General features: G+C 40.4%; 1 protein-coding gene across 5 annotated transcripts in view; it reads right to left on the bottom strand.

The window, feature by feature from the left end:
* Positions 1-455: 455 nt before the first annotated feature.
* The window catches only part of ERN1 (endoplasmic reticulum to nucleus signaling 1), a 32048-nt gene continuing 12656 nt past the window's right edge, over positions 456-19847 (bottom strand). For 2 of the 5 annotated variants that reach the window (XM_090121939.1, XM_031598764.2), the window contains 20 exons: positions 16133-16166; positions 15208-15280; positions 13591-13663; positions 12439-12561; positions 11987-12088; positions 10971-11232; positions 10424-10502; positions 9310-9472; positions 7926-8044; positions 7575-7766; positions 6709-6961; positions 5894-5984; positions 5390-5579; positions 4783-4882; positions 4189-4388; positions 3703-3850; positions 3217-3344; positions 2787-2910; positions 2488-2555; positions 456-2361 (listed from right to left, as the gene is read on the bottom strand). In XM_090121939.1, coding sequence (XP_089978065.1) covers positions 2155-2361; positions 2488-2555; positions 2787-2910; positions 3217-3344; positions 3703-3850; positions 4189-4388; positions 4783-4882; positions 5390-5579; positions 5894-5984; positions 6709-6961; positions 7575-7766; positions 7926-8044; positions 9310-9472; positions 10424-10502; positions 10971-11232; positions 11987-12088; positions 12439-12561; positions 13591-13594 — 2553 coding nt within the window. In that variant the 5' untranslated portion in view covers positions 13595-13663; positions 15208-15280; positions 16133-16166 and the 3' untranslated portion in view covers positions 456-2154. The remainder of the gene's footprint in view (positions 2362-2487; positions 2556-2786; positions 2911-3216; positions 3345-3702; positions 3851-4188; positions 4389-4782; positions 4883-5389; positions 5580-5893; positions 5985-6708; positions 6962-7574; positions 7767-7925; positions 8045-9309; positions 9473-10423; positions 10503-10970; positions 11233-11986; positions 12089-12438; positions 12562-13590; positions 13664-15207; positions 15281-16132; positions 16167-19847) is intronic. The other 3 variants (XR_016459085.1, XM_090121940.1, XM_031598766.2) reach the window with 3 other exon arrangements.

Raw genomic sequence — 19847 nt, 5'->3', positions numbered from 1 at the left:
CAGGGTGCCCAGAGACAAGAGCTTTGTCACATGGCTTGTTAAAGTTCTCCCAGGTTTGATTCATTAATCAGATTGTTGGGGTATTTGACTGTGACCATGTAAAGGATGAGCTTGGGTTCAATCTGCCATGACTCCTACCTGTTTTGTAAAGCAGGGCCACCCTGAGTTGAGTGCAGGTTTATGCTTTTTTTCTCTTATGTTGGCTTTTCTGTTTGTTAGTTTGGAGGAGGACAGATAGAGTAATTATCTTTGTAATACAGTGAAGTAGAGTTTGAATCTTGGTTTCTGAGAGGTAAGAATGGGTGCCTTTGGAAAGAAAGACTCCTTCCTGTGTCTCAGAAGGAAGACTTCTCAAGCCTGCAGTAGTGTGGACATTATTTATTTTTATATATGTTTATATACGCTTATATTTATTTATTGTAGCTTCTCCCTTTCTTCCTGTCCTGCCCCACAGCTATAGCTTTAAATAGCAGGAAGAGGGGGTTTTATGCTAAAATACAAACCTGAGGTTGGTGTGGCTGTGCTGTTCCCTTTCCCTTTCACCTTCTCCAGCCCTGGTTCTGAAACCTGCATTAATCCATGTGTGCTAGCAGTGTAGCTTATTTCCACAGGCACGCATCATCACTAAAGTCATGAGAGTACAAGTCTTTATTTAGTAGAATTATAAAAGATCTTTACATGAGAAATACAAAAATAGGAATAGGCTTTGAATCTCCTTAGTTAAAAGTACTTTTTTTCTTAAGCTGTAGAAATACATAATTTGCACACTCAGTCTCTTAATTGCTCTCATACACTGTAAAACTAGGAAAAACCTTACAGTGTTCCAGTAAAGTCACTGTAAGTGCCCAATTGCTCATACATAGAACAGTCCATAACTTATTAGTTGGAGACACAGTGACACAATCAGATTAATGTCCACTTTTCCTTGAGCTAATGAATTTTTTGAAAGATGCAGTATAACTTTTCCAGTTATTATAATATGATTAAATATAAATACAAAAATGATTAAGAAAGATTTGGCATGCTTTGTACTTGTACCACTTTTTACTAGGAAGTGGTATCAAAACAGTTATTAAATAAATATAAATATGTTAAATAAATACATTGTAGAAGAACACACCCACCTCTGTCAACTCAGAATTCAGCATTTCTTCATCCTTCGCACACACTTGATGCTTTGTGTCACAGCTTTAGGGCCAAAGAAAAGAAATACTGCATCTTTAAAAACACAGGTTTCCATGGACATGAAGCAGAAAATGAGGTAACTTTGTAGCTTTCTTCCTCCTATCAACTTCACTGTTCAATATGTCTCAGTTCCTCTTTGGCTTCTTTTACCCAGGACTCATTTCTTACCTCTGGCTCTGCAGCTGACACTCCTTTTCTTTAGAAGAAAGGAAGGAATGCTTGCAGTGGGTGAATCATTACCATTTCAGGAGCAGCTCATTGCTGACATCAGCGTATCTTCCTGAAGTTACTTGTGCAGACACTGGTTTTTAAGACAAGTACTGCTGTAGCTCTCCTGTGAATACTGGCTGACATTAAAACAATGAGGTTTTCGATGTAGTTACGTAAAGCCTTTAACTTTTTTCAAGTCAGTATTTGTTTTATAACTTCATTGCTCAAATAGGAGGGTCTGTTTTTCCAGGGTAATGCTGATTTAACAAGGGTAAGTCTTTTTAGAGGTTTTGCCTTATTAAAAACAATTCCCTCTACAATCACTGCAGTGTGGCAGTAGTGCAATGGCAGGCTCTGATTTGCTGCAACTAAAAGGTTCCTTTTGCAGGTCCCCCCCTAATAATTCTACAATTTCAATTACTGTATTTTGATTCTCTGCAGAAAAACACAAGTTACAAAATCAAGTACAGTATAGGGATAGTGGATAATGGTTATATCCAGCTTTTGCTCTCCCTCATCACTTTCCTGAGACCTTCCTTGGGATAACTCCATCTCCAGGGTTCACTGCTTTTGCAGCTTGCTCCTTGGTCTCCTATCTCCTGATGCAGTGCAAGCACAGTACAAGGCACTTCTTGGAAGCTTGGTTTCCTCAAAGAGGCAATTCAGCTCTTTGATCCCACTTTTCCCTGCAAAAGGCAGGCCTGTTTCACAGCCCTGTGCTTGGAATGTTGGTTCCAGAGATGAAAGCTCTCTCTCCTCTCAAACAGCATCTCCTGCACTGCTTTTCGCTGCAGAGTCCTGATCATAGTAGTGCTGAAACAGTCTTTCCTGGCAGCAGATATGCATTGCATGGTAGGTATGGAGGAGCAGGTGAGGGAAACGAGCTGTAAAGTAATGTACAAAATCATCTGGGATGGAGCCCAGGGTTTCCTGCACCTCAGGAGGCAGTTCTCTGTAATGGTGCTTCTGTAAAATAAATAAAAAGTAGGGGAAAGCTCAGGTGGAGTCTTACAGGTCTGCCTGTACAAGGTGCATTTTCATGCACAAGTAACCTGTTAGTCTGTTAGGTTTACATATGCAGAAACTGTTTACCTTATTTCTCATCGCCCTCAGAAGGTCCCGTACTGAGCCTCCTTTATATGATCTGAATTTTCGAAGATCTGCCAAAGAAATTAACTGGTTTGTGTTTGTTTTGATGCTGGCCTCAAAAGAAATGTATATTTATTAGGTGTGTCTCACTGAATATATGAACATATCATATAATTTGAATAAATGCTTTGGTGACAAGGAAACACTGTGCCAGAACTGAGACCCTGTCCTTACTTTCTTGTCCATGCAAATTGGGGATAACAGAGACTCCCTGCCATTCTGACGACGCTATTATTTGTTACCTGTCTGCAGAGGAACAGTGATGTGCTCTCTCCAGTCCATTTTCACCACCTCTCTTCCTCCTCTTTCTAACTGCTTGACTATTGGACCATCTAAAGCTTCTTTCTCTATCCGGTCACTGACGTCCTGGAAGAGACGGTCCAGTTAAAATAAAATTTTCAGTTGTATTCCCAAGCATTTCCCAGTTATTTTAAATTACAGATTCTGGCCTCCTGATAATGAAGGCGACCTCTTTCCTTTGGGAAGAGACTGGAAAGAACCTCAAGTCCTCACCCAATTCCCACCCCACACTTAATACACACATTCACCACAGCAGTCTACTCTGTTCTTAAAAACTGTCTTGGCAACATGTTACCCTGCATTGTGTCATCTCAAACATGCATAAAGTAGGGATGAAAATAATAAATTCAAGATCTGGTGGTCAAGACAAACCTGAAAAAACTGGAGCTGCTTTTCTAAACTCCAAAAGAATGGATGTTTTAGCACACAGCTGGCAGATGGACGTTTCTGAGGGTCCATGTTTATCATTTGCTCTATTAAATCACGAGCCACTATGTCTTCTGCAAGGAAAAGGGTGAGCATTCAGAAACTGCAGGGAAAGCTAATATTCTGTATGAAAATGGTGAAATTTCCTGTTTCCTCCTATGCAATCCCAAGCAATAGCTCAAATGCAACCCTCACAGATATTGTAGGCAACCAACAGAAGGTTGCATTGCATCAGTGCAATTAGGAAGATCTTTCTAACTGAGATGCTTTTGGAGATTAATACTAAGAACTTCAGAAGTTTCAGTGCAGGAATACAGCTTTCATCACTGCCAAGTGGGTTTCACTGTGGTTTTGCCTTTTCTATGATAATTTTAGCACCCACTGGATATTCACTGAATTCAGCCGTGATCTTTGTTGATGTGCTTTTCTTACCGTGCCTCCCTGCATCCAAAAATTCCAGGCTGTATGCACCCAGCAGAATGTTGGCTTGTCGCTGTAGAGATTTGCCAAAGGGGTGGCTGCCCTCAGATACCACATAGTAAAAGACACAGCCTGCTGAAAAGATGTCCACGGTGTATGTCTGCAAATAAATAATTTATTATTTAATTAATAGCAACAAGATTTTTCCTGAATGTGAGTCTCATCATCAGGTGGTTATTTGCATCTGAGCACAGAATACAACTCAGAATCACATTATTTAAGACTTGTAACTAATTGTAAAAAATGGCTACATATAAAGAAATACTTATAGACATACGGTGAGAGAGAAGTAGCATTTAAAAAAGGCACTGCTAATGTGCATCAACATGAATGCTGAGGCATCCAGCACTGCACATCTTAACGTCTGTCTGCAGCTGTGCAACCTGCTGGTAGTGCTGCCTTCTCCCGGGGAGGGCTGAAGGAAGGACAAACACTTACAGGGTTCTCTTTGCAGTCTTCACTCAGCATCTCTGGCGCAATCCACCCTTCAGTTCCCGGCACACCCGACCGCCTGCTAAAGCTGTGTCTGCCCACTGCCAGCTTCTTGCACAGGCCAAAGTCTGAGATCATAGCTTTGACTTTCCCGTGGGCGTTAGGCATTGAGATGAGGATGTTATGGGGCTTCAGGTCCCTGTGGACTATAACAAACACCTGTTTATGCACTCCAGGCAATCCCAACAGTATCTGTAAATTTGCATTGTAGATTTTTCACAAGGCTGAACCACTGTTACATCAAACTATTGTCAGTGGCATATTTTTTAATTCCATCATGAGTAGCTGTTCTGCAGACACATTTTACATGTCTTCTGCCCAAAAAACATGCAGTGCTCTGAACAAATGGTAATGGCTACCCTAAATGGAGCAGAATTTTGAAGGCAGAATCAGTCTAGTGCTAGGACAGACCGTATTGCTTGCTGCCAGCACTAGGGGAAGCCAGTCACTTCACTGGTCAGCATCAGATCAGTTCCTTCTTCATGGTTAAGAAAATGTATCAGTCTGTATCCAGTACTGAAAATAAATAGTCATTCTTACCAATACTGAGGGAGTGCAGGTAAGCGAGACCAGATGTCGTCTGTTGCAGGAGGGTGATAGGTTGTAAGCCATGGTGACTGAAGGCCTTTTGTTCAACGTACTATACATGACAACAGAAAAATAGAAGATAGAGCCATAAAATCACTTATCAATAAATTTCTGCATAGATAATATGCAAAAAAAAAAAAAGTTAAACAGGAAACTGTGGGCAGTCTAATGTTAGCTGGGAACACACACACACCAGCCTTTCTGTCAGAAGGTGATGAGCTCTGTAAAATCATTCAGTTAGATTTCTGTACAGCACTGTTTTTCCAGGAGCAAGTTTTGAGGGTCCAGATGGTAGGAGAGGGATGCCTAAAATGGAGTTATTTGCAGGAATATCAAAGGACAACAGCTTCTTCCCTTAGGTCAGTACAGGGTTGGAGGATACTCCTGAAGATCTAAGAATGTTCCTGTTTTAGGAATGTTTAACTTTCACAAAAGCGATGGCAAGAATAACTGGGACACCTGCTGCAGAACCTCAGCAACTTATGAAGCTAAGGGAAACTGAAGGCCTGAAACTGAAGTAAGAAGACTCAAAATCATTAGGTTTGAAGAGACTCGATACCTCCTGTAAGGTGGCAGCACACAGCTCAATAGCTATGTACTGGAACTGCCGGTCCTTCTCTGTGCAGAAATAGCGGATCACATTTGGGTGCTCATCTGACTCTCGCAGTAGCTGCACTTCACGGTCTGCAAAGCTGAAGCACTCGGGAAGAATTCTCTTCACTGCAACATCACGGTTATCAAACGTCCCCCTGCAGACAGGAAAGCCACATCGACCAATTATTAGAAAAAGGCTAACGTGGACAAGGTACAAAACAAATGACAACACAGGGCATTTCACAGGGGCATACTGAAGTAGTTTTCAAGCTGGAAACAGATACATTTGGTCATTTAAACATGTCTGAGAGAGGTAGCTTTTGCTAGAGCAGAAACAGCATGAAAATACACCCTACAAAATATTTTGAAGTATTTTTGTTCATCTTAGGTGTTGGGTTTGTTTGCTTTTTAAAAAATAATGCAATAAAAAATTAATTGTTCTGTTAAATACTGAATGCAAGTCATTTACCTGTAAACAATTGTTCCTTCAGCTCCATGCCCCAGTACATCTTTTGGGTTAAATGAAATCTTGCCAACCATCACTCTGTTGGTATTGTCATCTGAACAAAAACAAGAAGCAGAAAGACTGCTTTAGGATGGATCAAGCTAGCCTTGTACTACTGTGCATTCTGCTGGAACAGAAAAACATTTTACCCATGCTTAAATTCACAACACAGATGATTAAAATTAACAGCTGCATTTTGGTACTCGTGCTGAGTAGGCAAATCCTGATGTGTGTGATTCAACTCACAGTTTCAAACATACTCAGTACAAAACATTTGACATAAGTCTGAAAAGATCATGTCTTGGACAGCAGATAAAAATCTTTATAGAAAGTTCTGTTGAATTTGCAGAGTGACAATTAAAGGAAGTAGATTTAGCAGTTGTTTCCCTGCATAGCCCTCTAAAGGGACTAAAGACTGCATAGAAAGATGAGGCAGGGTGGCAGACCACACTGCAGAAGTCATTCCTTGACTCTATTCATACATGATTTTTATTCATATGAAATGGTTACAGCTTATAAGAATATATCCTCATGCACAACAAAAATCCCTCCAGTGACAACTCTGAATGGGATGTTTTTCTAAAGCGAATATTTCTGCTCCAAGTCAGAGCACGGGACACCTGCCTGATGTTTTGCCACAGCCAGACTAAATGAGGATGATGGTCTGTTTCAGCTGTTTTATATATGAAGTACATCAGTAAGGATTTATTTGTGCCGTGGCATCATACAGAGTTGGGAAATACAGACATTCACAATCAAATGCACTAGATTTACGTTACCTCCCTCTTCTTGCTCTGTAGAAAGGCAGCTCCCAACATCAGATGTGGAGATGCTGGAATATGCAGAATGGTTTGATGCTTTGGGTGACATATTTGGTGTGCTGGTAGCAGAGCTGTCTGTCTGTCCATAGGAGGTGTCCAAGAAATCTTCTGGTGGTAGATCACTGGGAGCACGAAAGGGCAGCTTCTGTTGTTGCAAGAGCTGTATCTTCTCTTCCAGCTGATGCTGTCTTTGCTGTTGCTGATGTACACTCTGAAAGAGGATCTCAGTTCATAAGTGAAAGAGTGAAATTTCTTACTTAAAAGGAACACTTCAGCTATTAGCATAGATACATCCAAAAGATAGGGGAAAACTTTCTTATAATACTGCCAGCTAAGTAAGCTGGAGAACTAAAGGAGCTTTTCCTCATGTTCTCATTTTCATTGTCAGCTTTCACAGCAAAGCTGCACAGTCACAACAGATTGGTTAATATGGCAAAAGCTGACTTAGGCTAACTAGGTGCCTTTTAACACCTTTATCCTGCTGCAGGTGCAAGTCAGAAAACGTGACAGAAGTTCAGGTGAGCAAATGGGGAATAAAGCCCCTGATGTTAAGATGATGTCTGTGAAAAAGAGTTAACGGATGTAAAAAACAGAATTTGTAGAATGAAAAAAAAAACCTCCAGCATTGGCACATATGTCAGTGGAAAGACTGTTCTATCAGATATATAGCCTTTGTAGCCCCCAGCACAGCTGGGAGTTAAAGTCAGGAGGGGAAAAAAAAAATTACAGTATTTCCTAACTCCTGCATCTCTTCTTGGGGTTAGCTCACAAATACAACTGATCCTCCCAAAGCAGAAAACCCCATCAAGACAAGTCAGCTTTACCATTGGATAGGCGATGATAAATGCCACCCAGCCCACAAGTAGAAAAGTGCTGAGAATGATCGTGGCCATGTCTTTCAACATAGAGTCCACAGGAGCTTCTGGCCGAGCAATAGGCTGAGCAAGTTTCTCCTCAATATCCTTTGGAACAGCAGGAGGCACTTCTGTTGCAGAACTTTCAACTATGTCAATAACCTATGAGGCAGAGAATGGTCTTTTAGTTCAGTGATTCTGTGATTCAGTGTCTTCATGGGTACTGGGACACTGATATGCTTTTTTTTCTAAGTCCCTTCACAGCTTCTATTCCTCTACATTCTTTAATCATAAAATCTTACGATTATCCTCACCACAAACCTTTTCAATAGTGACTTTATCAGAGTCAGCTGGAATCACATTTTCAGGCCTCCTAGGTAAGTTGCTTGGGAATTTCTCCAGGATCTTTGTAGGGGCAGATAACGGAGTTTCATGGTGCCCTTAAAATAAAACACACATGTTCAAATTTTGATGGAGAACGTAGATGAAAGATGATACACAAAGTCTATCAAAGTACAAGATGAGCTTAAAACGTTTTTTTTTCCCTCTGTTCTGCCACTGCAGTCACTAAGAGGTCTCTACTGAAGCACTGACTGTGAATTTGGTTGATGAGCTTCTCTGTGACCATAACAGGAATACACATTACAATGCCTCACAGCTGGCTCCTTCCCAAGTTAGTTTTGCTTTGTGATTTGGCCTTGGAGCAAAGATCACATTTGAGATTTAAAATGGTTCCAAGGATCACACTGCAGAAAAAGGAAAGAAGAATTGATCCTGCACTCAACTGCAATTGCTCTTCACACTCCTTTGGCTTGTATTAGCCAAGTAAGTGCAAAGAGGAAGAACCTACTGAGCTAACATCTGCAATTAGAGGAAGATTCCTCATAATGTATAGAGCAGGAAAGAGGGGAAAGATGGAGGGCACCAATCATTCACTGCAGAGCGTGGTGGAAGAATGAGAGCTGTTCAACAAGAACTGCTTCACATACTCTGAGAAGTGGACAGCATCACAGAAAGAAAAGGCAGCAGGTACAGCAGATGGAAGTTGCATTCCTGTCCCTGTCATAGATGTCAGTTATGGCTTTTACAAATTATAAACTTGTATCACTTCAAGAACTCTCTGCCATTCAGTTCGGGTTTTTTTGAAGCAAAATTCTTAAGTGTTCTGAAAAGTCAATTCTGAGATTTTGGAACCTGGGACACGCAGAATAGGCTGACACTTCATTATTGTGATTGTCAATGTCTTACTCCTCCATTTGTGAAATGGGGAATAAACAACTCTCTGATCACTACAATGAGAATTAAAGTAATACTATGCACAATAAAACAGAAATCTGAAGGAACCAGAATACAGTACTTATAGCAATGGGTACAATAAACTACCTTATACCCCCCTCTGGATGAGGGGGCAAAATAAGCAATAAACAACTTTCTGATCACTCCTCATTCTCTGTCATGAATGAAGCAGATCAGATGCCTTGTAAAAAACAACCACCAGACATCTACTTAAAAACATTAATGCATATTCTAAAGGGGACAAAGCGCCAAGTATTACTAGAATTCAGTAATTGTCTCAGGTTAGGCAGTCATGACTGATGTGCAGAAGCTGAGAACAGCTCTGAGGTTTGGAGCAGGACAGCCACCAGCAGTTGGCAGTGGAATCCTGCCTGAAAGGCAGACGGGCTGAGAAAGAGACCTCACGTACCTATTAACAGCAAGTCGTTCCAATAGCTGAGTTTGTTCTTTCCTTTCAGTCTGCCTGAGAACTTTAAGTCCGTACTGGGGGTGATAACACATTCGCCATTGTCTTCGATTGTGACTCCTTCTGTTTTTGGACCCTCTAGTAAAGGTATGGCACTGCCACGGGGCTAGAAAGAGAGATTATCATTATAATTAATGATGCAGTGTATCTCCAGAATATTTCAGCAGGCAAACAAATTAAAAAATGGAGGGTCAGAATTGGTGGCAAAGCAAAAACTGGCCACAAAGTCACCATAAGTAAACACTGCCCCTTATGCCCTCAGCAAATGCTTCTGCAGCCTTGGACATTAGACCTTCTAAGCTACACGTTGCCTAGGAGATACGATTACTCTCTCTTTTTAGAAAAGTGAAACAGGAGCCTTATCTGCTGTTTGGATAGCCATTGTGAGCAGTTTCCTATCAAGAGGGAGTAATTTTGATGAAGAAAAAATGAAAGATTTAACAGTAACCAAGATGCACCAGTACTGCACAGCAACCCCTGGTTCACTCCTGCCCAACTCTCCTGGCACACGACCTAATGAGTACAGCCACATCTCTGCAGCATCTGAAATTATTTTGGAAAGATGGCCATGCCTTCTAACACTTACTACCATTTTTTTCATTAAATATTCAATTTGCCACATGCTTACTGATTCCAATTTGCAATTTAAAACCTAATTTCTGCAAACATACAACCATCAGTATTATTTTTTATTTTAATAAGGAGCCCTTTTCAATATTGGAACAAACTTCATCAGTTCAGATGATCTTCACTTACAGGACAGAATGGGACTTACAGAACCATTTTATGTAGGAATGTGCATCGTGCTTTAATGGAAGAAATCTCAGAATTCCAGATGCATTCAAAATATCTGTTTTAGATACATGGAGGCTATTTCTCATTTGAAATGAGAAAAATGCACTTTAAAATACTTCTGTGCATTTTGTTGAAATTATGTCTTTCTACTCAAAGCATTTAATTTCAACTTTAATTGTTTTTTTTTAATCCTAGAGCAATGCTAATTCTGTCAAGGCAATTTTCAGCAGGTGCCATGCATCTCTTGCAGCTCTCAACTTACCACAACCGTTACTCCTTCGTGCACCATTGATGGCGATGCATACAAACTCGTGGAGTATTTCCCTACATAAAGAGTTGGTCTGGAAAGGAAGCAGTATGTAAAAATGAAATAGATAAATGGATGTTTTACCATGTTAGCTAAAGCCTAATTCACAACCAATGCATCCATGTCCAAAATCATCAATATTTACTTCTTGAAAACCCCGGATTCATAAACTGAAGTGCTGTGATCAACCCATTCCTTTTACTTACGAAAGCACAGCTATTTGTCATAATTAGTCATTTCTTATTTGTTATTTGTTACTGAAATCGATATTTGCCAAAATGCTAGGCATCTGAATGAAAGGCTCCACATTAAAAAATATTAAGCCAACATAAAACATCTGATAAAAACAAGGAACACATTTGCTAAGTAGAAGATTTTTTGTGTGTCTCTGCCTTTAGACAGTAGGAGATCAAATAAGAAATACAATCACTGCTGGAGAGCAAGGGCCGCTGTCAAAACCTGACTAATAGATAATGAGAACAACAGGAATACTCATGCTCACGTTAATTTGCTCTTGGTCTCTGTTTCCTTTGGAAAAGGATATTTCCACTTGGTAATGTGTCCGACCTCCCCAGACATGAATGTCAAGTACCGCAGAGTTTCTATCCCCACATTTGTGTGCATAACTTTCCGTAATCCTTCACGTTGCCAGATGTAAAAAGCTACCACAGGAGAAGCGTAATTCTGAATCCACAGCACGTCCCCAGACTCACTGTCTACAGTCACCACCAGTCCATCTCCATTAGACACAAAGTGGGACATTTCTACAACATACAAATGTATAGGAGATTATCTGGATTGCTGCTTACATGCAATTTCAGTAATACACATTAACAAGCCCCATGTAACTGTGGAGTTCACTGTATCTTACGTTGGAAATGAAAAGCAGTCTAAGTTAAACTGATAAAAGCTTGGTTCAGTCAGACAGCAGGAAAACCACATTTAGCTCTCACCTCTTCAGCAAGTACAACAGCAAGTCTTGTAGAGCACTAAACCTACAGATTAACTAACACACAGATCATGTCTTCAGCATACGCTGAAAGGGGAGCTTTCATGGGTGAGAAGTGACTGAGAAGTCTTTTGCTGAATAACTGAAAGCTCTGCCATCTTCTGTTCTGCATCAGGATTGAGAAGACAGCCCTGCAGAGCTGCTCTGCGACTCTGAGTGCAAAACAGGCAGTCCTTGCAGACTCCATTTTGATTAACCTCAATGTAAACTCAACCGTGGAAGATAAACTAACTGTAAGTGTCCCACGCTCTGGGTAAAAACAACAGAGTTGTTCCAGTGTTTGTGCACTGCAGTTCAGGTTTCCTCTCCTGCCATTTTTCACTTTTAAGAGTCATATCTGCAAAGCCTGTACCTTCTAGGTTGCGTTGACCTGAAACTAACAGGCTTGAGACATTAAGCCAAAGGCTAAAAACTTGATTTTGATAATTTTTGATATCAATTTCAAAATTTAGTCAACTTATTCATTATAGAAAAAAAAGAATATATTTAGACTGCAATTAAATTCTTACTATATTTTACGTCTTCATCAGGCAGAGTAGCTGCATAATCAAAATAGGTGGCATTCCATCTCAGCTCCTTCTTCTTGGTGTCATACATTGTGATTGTGTACTCTGTTAAAAAATACATAGTTTGTGAAGCAAAAAAGCCTATGGAGTACAGAAGCAGTCACTGCAAATGTGAGACACAGCTCAGAACACCACACCCTGCTTACTGTGCTCTGCATTTCATTTTCCCCACACTCCTAATAAAGAACCATTTAGTGGTTAAAGACAACACATTAGTAAAAAAAAGTAAAATTATAAATGATAATATAGTCTAAAATTATAATTTACAGACATTATTCCAAGACATAAACTTGAAAACATCATCACAAGGTCATTTCTTATCATTCTAATCTTCAAAAACTGCAACAAAAACAACAAGGAAAAATTCTAAGCTGCAGAAAAAAGTAGCATCTGACCTGTTCTCCCAAGATACAGCAGGGATGTTGATGGACAAAGACTTTCTGCAAATGAAGAAGTCAAGGTTTGTTGCTTCTCCCCAGTCATGAGATCAATCACATACCAAATATCTTGCTTTTTGCCTGAAATCATAGTTGAAGCATTCAGTTGGAAAATTGCACTTCCGTTAAGTTTTTCATTCTTTTTTCTTTAGGAGGCTCACGAGCTCAGCATGAATGAGCATTTTAAATAAAATGGTGTCTTTCAGTCAGGCTTAAGTTCTGCTGTTAGCGCTGATGGCCAATTCCAAATACTGACATCAACAACTAAATCCAGTATTCAGAAAGGTAAGTACAACTGGCTGTATAACTCCTAAGATAATTCTCAGTGCAAAAAACCCTCTGAGCTACGGTGGAAGGCCAGTAGATGAAAGAAATGATGAGGGATCACACGTTCCAAATCGATCAAGGACTGTAATCCTATTAAGACTACACAAGAGCCACGACCATGAGTTGTTCTTCAACTTTAACATAGACATGTCTAGCTTAGAAGCTCATCTGGACATTTTTCACCCTTTTAATGGAGCAACATGAAGTGGAGATCCAGAAGTAGGCACTGGATCTTCAAATTAAAAAACAATACTAAGTTCATCCTGATCCTTCACACATCTACTGCTGTCATAAACAAACTGTCCTTCCTCCTCCCTTCCTCAACCCAAATCCACCTGCAATTAGAATGACACAGGCCAAGTCAGACACAAAATTGTTATTATACATAAGTGACACGACTGTATCTCAGATAGGGGAATGTGTCCAACCCTGCTGCAGTAAGATTTCTAATGCAATCACTGTACTATAAACAATAACATTTATTACTGATTCTAAGCAGAAATCACTTCTTGTTGTGAGAGCACCTATAGAAGTGAGAAAAACATACAAAAAACCCAACCATACAGGCTGCTCACTGCTCAGAACAACTATTCTCTCCTTCAGAAAAAGTTGTTTTTTCAATTTTCAGCAATTCAATTTATATTAAATCAATTTTCTGTCATCAGAAACATTGGTGAAAAACTACTATTAATACCCAAAGTAAAACATTTCCATGTAGTCTGCCTGGGACTTTATGGTTGCTGAATATGTGACAATTTTAAAAAAGCTTTAACTTGAGCTCACCCATGTAAAGGATCCCATCTGAACTGCGGCAGGGAGATGCCTGCACTAACTCTGGGATGGTAAATGGAAGTTTCTGGGGAAAAGAAAAACAATAAAAGCTTATTAACATTACTGTGGTAAGTCTTTGCTCCTGTTCATAGAAAAGAGTAGCCAGAAAACTTTGAAAATCTCAAATGACAATTTTTAATTATTTGCTTGTATTATTGCAGTGCCTGATAATCCAAAAGCTCAGATCAAGGCCCTCCTCTGAAAACTCAGAACAGCCAGAGGCCTGGCTCAGCAAGCTTACAGCAGGAGAAATGCAGGAAGAGACCTGCAGCAGAGGGATTTGGAGGCAAAGACTCTTTTTAAGGCCTACCATCAACACTTAGCAGCTGTCCAGCTTTCAGCATACTATGCTTAACTGCCTCACTTGTAAGGGATGTAAGATGTTTCTCTTACAGTAACAATTAAAAGGCCAGATAACTTCATACAGGTGAAACTGTTGTCAGGGTGAAGCAGTAATCTCTGACCAGACAGCTCCTGAGATACTGCCAAGGCTGTACTGCAGTTAGAAGATGGGCAAAGATTCTTATTAAGTGTTAACAGACTTTTATAAGGATGAGGTTACAAGAGTAATGGACAAGCTACACTAATAACAAAGATCAGTCCTTTTTTACTCGTGGAACTTACACTGCTTGTAACAGTGATTCCAAACAGAAATTTGATTACTTCAGTTCAAGAAGGGAGATTAACAGAACAAAGAAAACTTTGTTAAGATGCTTCCTGGATTCGCCCAGGAAAAGAATCAGGGCTCATTCTGCAAGTTATGATTTGGCTGTGCTATGGGGAACATGAGTGGTGAGTAAATACTGAAATATTTAAGAATATTAAAATTCTTAAAGGAAATTGTAACAGCTTCCAGAGAAAGGAAAACTCTGGGAAGCCAATCATTTTATGAGTTTCATCACAAGATTTAAAAATAAAGCCCAAGGTTTGCTGACATCTGTGGGTTACACAGATTGGTGAGTGTTCTGAAAGGGTCAGCATTTTTGTCTGCTTACTAAAACTAAGACATCTTCTACAGGTGTCAGCAAAGAACATACATTAATCCTATCTGCTGGATGGTTCTAGAAAACTAAGTATTGAGGTGAAAGAATTGTATCTAGTCTGTATTATTGTGGGCACACCTTTCCCATCTGGTTGTACAGAGATGGAATGTTATTTGGATAATACCACAGAAATATAAATTGTCACCATCATTATTTTAGCAAGTTTCAATACAACAGGACGAGTGGACAAAACAAACTGTCTGCTGCTGGTATTTTCAAGTGACAGTGATTTCCTGATGGTCACAAGGAAGGTGGGAACATTCCACTCTTAGAAAGTATGTTACTGCTCTGCAAAAGCAATAGCAAAAGAACACGAGAGTACGATCAGTCTAAAAACTTGCACATATGACAGATGTCTGGTTTTGCTGTGATCAAGGTTTTCCAAAAAACTGGTACAAGTCCACTGAACAATACAAAACCAGTACTGTTGAGAAAGCAGAAAGTTGCTTCGGAGACTGATTGTTTGTGTGAGTCTGACTGGGGCACTCGCCTGAAACCTGTGAGACAATCTCCAAAGGACACTTACAGTCAGGCCTTCGTTATTCTTGCCACCAAGCGTATACAGACTGCCATCGTTTGGGTCTGGAAGAAATGCTGGCCTAGGATTTAAACAGCAATTAAAAATGATTAAAAAAAGAAGTACTGTGCTTCTCAGACAACAGGAAAGCAACTATGGTCAGTACCAGCTTTCCAGAGAAGTTCATCTAAGTCCTTCTAACACTGTATGTTTTGACTTTGTATTACCTAACCAAACAAAATCAGGGAGCATAATGGATAAGGAACAGCTGTCAGAACTCAGTAACTTTAAGAGGGAAATGAAAGTCCTCACCCAAATAGCAAAAACAAACAAACAAAAAAAACCAACACACCAAACAAAACAACGAAAACCAACCCAAAAGAGCCAAACTCAAAAACAAAACCACACACACATAAAAAGGATTTTACCACACACTACAGAGATATAAAATTAAAGCCCCAAATTTTCTAGCGAAAGCTGATGGCTGTGCTGGAGGAATGACTGAAGCAGCAATGTGAGGGTTTCAACTGAAGATTCTGATAGCAGCTGTGGTTTGGGTTTCCAATGCTTCACTATTTTTAGTCTTTTATTTAGAGAGATTAAGTACAAAACCCAGAGATCACTCGCTGTCTGTCTCTATCACTTTCAAAGCTGCTCAATTAAGACTCTGGCAGTGATCACACGTAATCGCTAAACCTGATCAAAGACTTGAGAAAGAACAATCTGCAGACAGGAGGTTTCATCTTAGTGTCATGAGAACTGTATGTTGCTGATTACATTCTTTCATATCAGCTCTCCAAACAACTTAAAGTTCACATGCACAAGGTATGACACCTTCCAAGAACACACATGATTTTGTTTCAAAATAAACCCAATTTCAACATGCCACTGAAAAGCAAACAGGCAATAAATGGCAGAAAAGAAACAGACTTACTCTTCCACATGTATTGGCACCTGCAGTACAGGATCTGCATAAACAGAAGAAAGAAAAGTCGTAATACTGGCTATTTGGTTCCTTCAACTCTGCTCCTTTTCGAATGGCTGATGCACTGAGTTTGCAAGGAGCCACCCCAGCAGCCTCAGTGAGCCCTGTCTGATTGTAGCCACATTTGTAACATGAAAAAGTGCACAGCATCTGAGAAGTGCTTACAGCTTTTGAAGTTCTTTGCTTACTTTTATCCACACCATTCCCCAGCTACTGATGGAAGGAAACTTAGATGAGACAGCAGTTCTCTACTGTACCTTGAGTTTTCTTATTTCACTCTTGGACAGAGCATACAGTCTGTTAGAACTGCTTGTATACATGCTAATGAGAGTCTTGCTGTCAGCAACATGTGATTTCTGAGCACTGGTTGCCCAGGAGGCAACTCACCATAATATGCAGCAACTGCTGTCATTACACAGCCTTCAGCAACCTATTTTCCTTAAACACAAGCTACAGTTAGCAGGGAGGCTGTGCATACTGTGCAGTCCCTCCCCACATCCCAACCAATCCCCTCTGATGCTGTGTGCCAGTGGAGGGCACACCCCTCAGCAGTACATGTGGACTTTGGGCCATTTCCCCACTCCTACAGTGGGCCCCAAAAGAGGCAGAAGAACAGCCTACTCACATCAGCTGGTACCCAAGCCTCAATCATAGGGCAGCAAAAAGCTGAAACAATCCAGCTGGTACTGTCACCTATCCCTGGCCCTCATATCTATTCACACAACCTACCTTGAACAATTTTTCTTTCAGTAATGAATTATTACTGCTATCGGTATTTATTGATGTAAGATGGGAATGATATGCAAGTGTACAGCTCCAAATCACATCCAGAAATCCACTTAATTTATTGAAAACAGAAGCAAACATCAGAAGTCCTTACAAACAACTAACAACATTCAGACAGACAAGCTGAGGGGTTTATCATCCTGTATCTACTCCTACAGATCACACTACTCCACTGATCTGCATCAAGCAATTCATTACTAGCCCTTGCAGGAAGAAACTGGTTTCAGGGAATGCTGGAGGACCCAAACTTACAGCAGATCTTATGCCAATTATTTCTGTGTTTACTTCATGTATTCCACAAGCTTTAGGACATCTAATGCAGTGCAAATGGTGACTTGCATCATCTCTCATCTACCAAAGAAATGCAAGAAAGGAAAAGCATTAGATGACCATTACACAAAGGGACTCAGCTCTGGAGATGAGCCCAGGTCGAAGTACCCAAAGCAAGTAGCCATGAGTCCAGCTGAAATGAGCTGAAGTGAGAAAGACACGTTAACGACCACAGGGTAGGGGTTTCGTAACCATAAGTGCTTCATGGGAAGTTAAATCCTCTGCTTCCTGAAAGAAACAGCACCATACATCAGCAGAAAATGGCACCTGCCTCGGTTAGGGTAAGATTTAATGCCAGTGCTGCAGATGCTGCAAAAGGTAAAAAGCCAAATAAACTTTGCAAGTCTCTCGATGAACTGATTACACGCAGAATAGCTCACTTGGAAAAAATAAACCACCGCCTGTGGTGAGGATGGCAACAACAGTCGTCACCAACTGTGCCTCTGCAACTTGGTCCTATCTGTGAGCACCTCCTCCAGTGATCTCTCATGATAACAAAGCTGCACAACTTGTTTTTGAGGTGATAACTGACTATGTATGCATTCTGCAAGTACAGTAATGCAGACTGCTTTATACACTGCCCTCTAGTCAGCCTAGGCGAAGCAAAAGATAGCTGATTGTCCAAAACTCTCCTGGAAACTTGTATTTTTAATAAAAAGCACAGCCTATTCTCTGAATATGTCAAGTTGTTAGGTGAAATATTGGTACAAAACATGGTAGCAGAATGAGGCTCCACACTGTCTAACTGTTATTGCTGATACAACACAACACGCACTGTACAGCAGAAGAGGACAGACTGCCACCTCCCCAAGCAGCTTTTCAGCTTTTTCAGATAAGGTTCAGGGAATCCCCAACAAGCACAGGAAATACCAGAAGGCAGATCAGCCTGCTCACAGCCGAGCCTGGTTAACATTTGCACGAGAACCTGGTTACTCACGCTTTCCTGTAATTCTCTCCTTGCACTCAAAATACAGAGAATGAAAAGCACAGCATCTTTGGACTTAAATCGCATCACTTCCTAGGAGTGGGCAATCCATTGCACTGGAGCACTGACCCAGCCTGCTCCAACCGCCTCAAAGGAGTTCTGCAACTTTACTGATTCTCTTGAACATGTAGAGAATCAGCAAAAGAATGCACACACACACATGCAAAACTGCACTGAGCTTTTTACTTCAACTTTCTATTTCTGGAAGCTGTTGGAAAGTTGTCAGTCATAACAATTTCACCAACAAATTCACTCTGCGCTTTCAGTGATCATAAAAGAAATCCACAAATGTCTTCTCAGCTTATGCACTGAGCTTTCCCAAAACACTCCTGTGTATCAAGAGTATATGAAATAAAGGCTTCCAAGCTGCTCAATGAGTGCCCATACAGAAGCATGAAGCTCACTTTAGTCTTCAGACTTTTCTTCTCTAGTATCATGTCTTCAATATCAAGAATGGTGCTTCATCAGAAGTGGAAAAAAATTGAAATCTTCCTTTTTGTGTTCTCAGTAACTGAATTGGAAGTAGTAACAATGATAAAGTGGTAGATAGAACAGATTACGTCGTTGCTACGAAGCAGCAGAACAATTCTGCAGTATTAATGGCACAGAAGCCAGAACACTGGTAACTCTTGTGGCTTCCTGCAACATTTAAGTGATGTATATAAACTGCTGGAAAGCATTTTGTATCCAAGCACGCAGTCCTGATTCATTTCCACTGAAGGGACAATTTGCAATGAATGAACACAGATGGAGGAAGTTTTTTTTTTTTCCTAAAGTTACAGAAATGTTCACTATTGGCACTTTCCACCTGGAAAGCTCACTAGAAAGACACCTCCCTACAACCCCAGCTACGGGGGTGATGTACATTTTCTCACTTTCTTCACACTTACATTATCTTGAACTCGGGGTGCGGGCCTACAGAGTTCATGTCTGTCCTCCTGTTCACCTTCACGTGGTCTGGGACATAGTCCACTTTTATTGCAAAGTTTGTTTTGAAATAAGAATTCACTCAGAGATAAAAGAAACTTGAGAATTTAATTTACTTTTTGTCAGGTCCTGCAATAGCTTTCATCCACCTGAATACCAACCAGTGAAAAGCCACAGTGAATCATCTTGGAACTGAGGTCACCTTCTGCTCCACGCTGAGTCAAATGGAAGACACTCTTGCAGAACTCAGAGGCCTTCTTTTCTCTTCAGCAGCTCAGCAATTGAGAGTTAACATGCTGAGACTGGAATCACATACCCTGCTTTCCAAATCTCCCTCAACAACTGCTCCCTGTAATTAGGTAAGTCTTTCTAATAGGCCTGATCTGTTCCAATGCCAACAAACGATAACAACCACTGAACAAGGCGGCAAGTATTCAACATCAGAACAAAAACTTCACAGAGAAAATGTGATAAACCTGATTAAATCCATCTGCCCCTCCCTACAGTTCCACTCCCTGTCCAAGAGGAAAACCAAATTTCTTGCAATATCCTACACAAACCATTTGGCACAACTTGCCCAAAAGCTTTCTGTTTCCCAACAAAAAGTCATCAAAATCAAAATGAAGTATGGAACCA

Source organism: Phasianus colchicus, chromosome 20 (genome assembly GCF_987193195.1).
Source record: "Phasianus colchicus chromosome 20, bPhaCol1.hap1.1, whole genome shotgun sequence".
In the NCBI taxonomy this organism is placed as follows: Eukaryota; Metazoa; Chordata; class Aves; order Galliformes; family Phasianidae; genus Phasianus; species Phasianus colchicus.
This window is presented reverse-complemented; position numbering and strand designations above follow the sequence as displayed.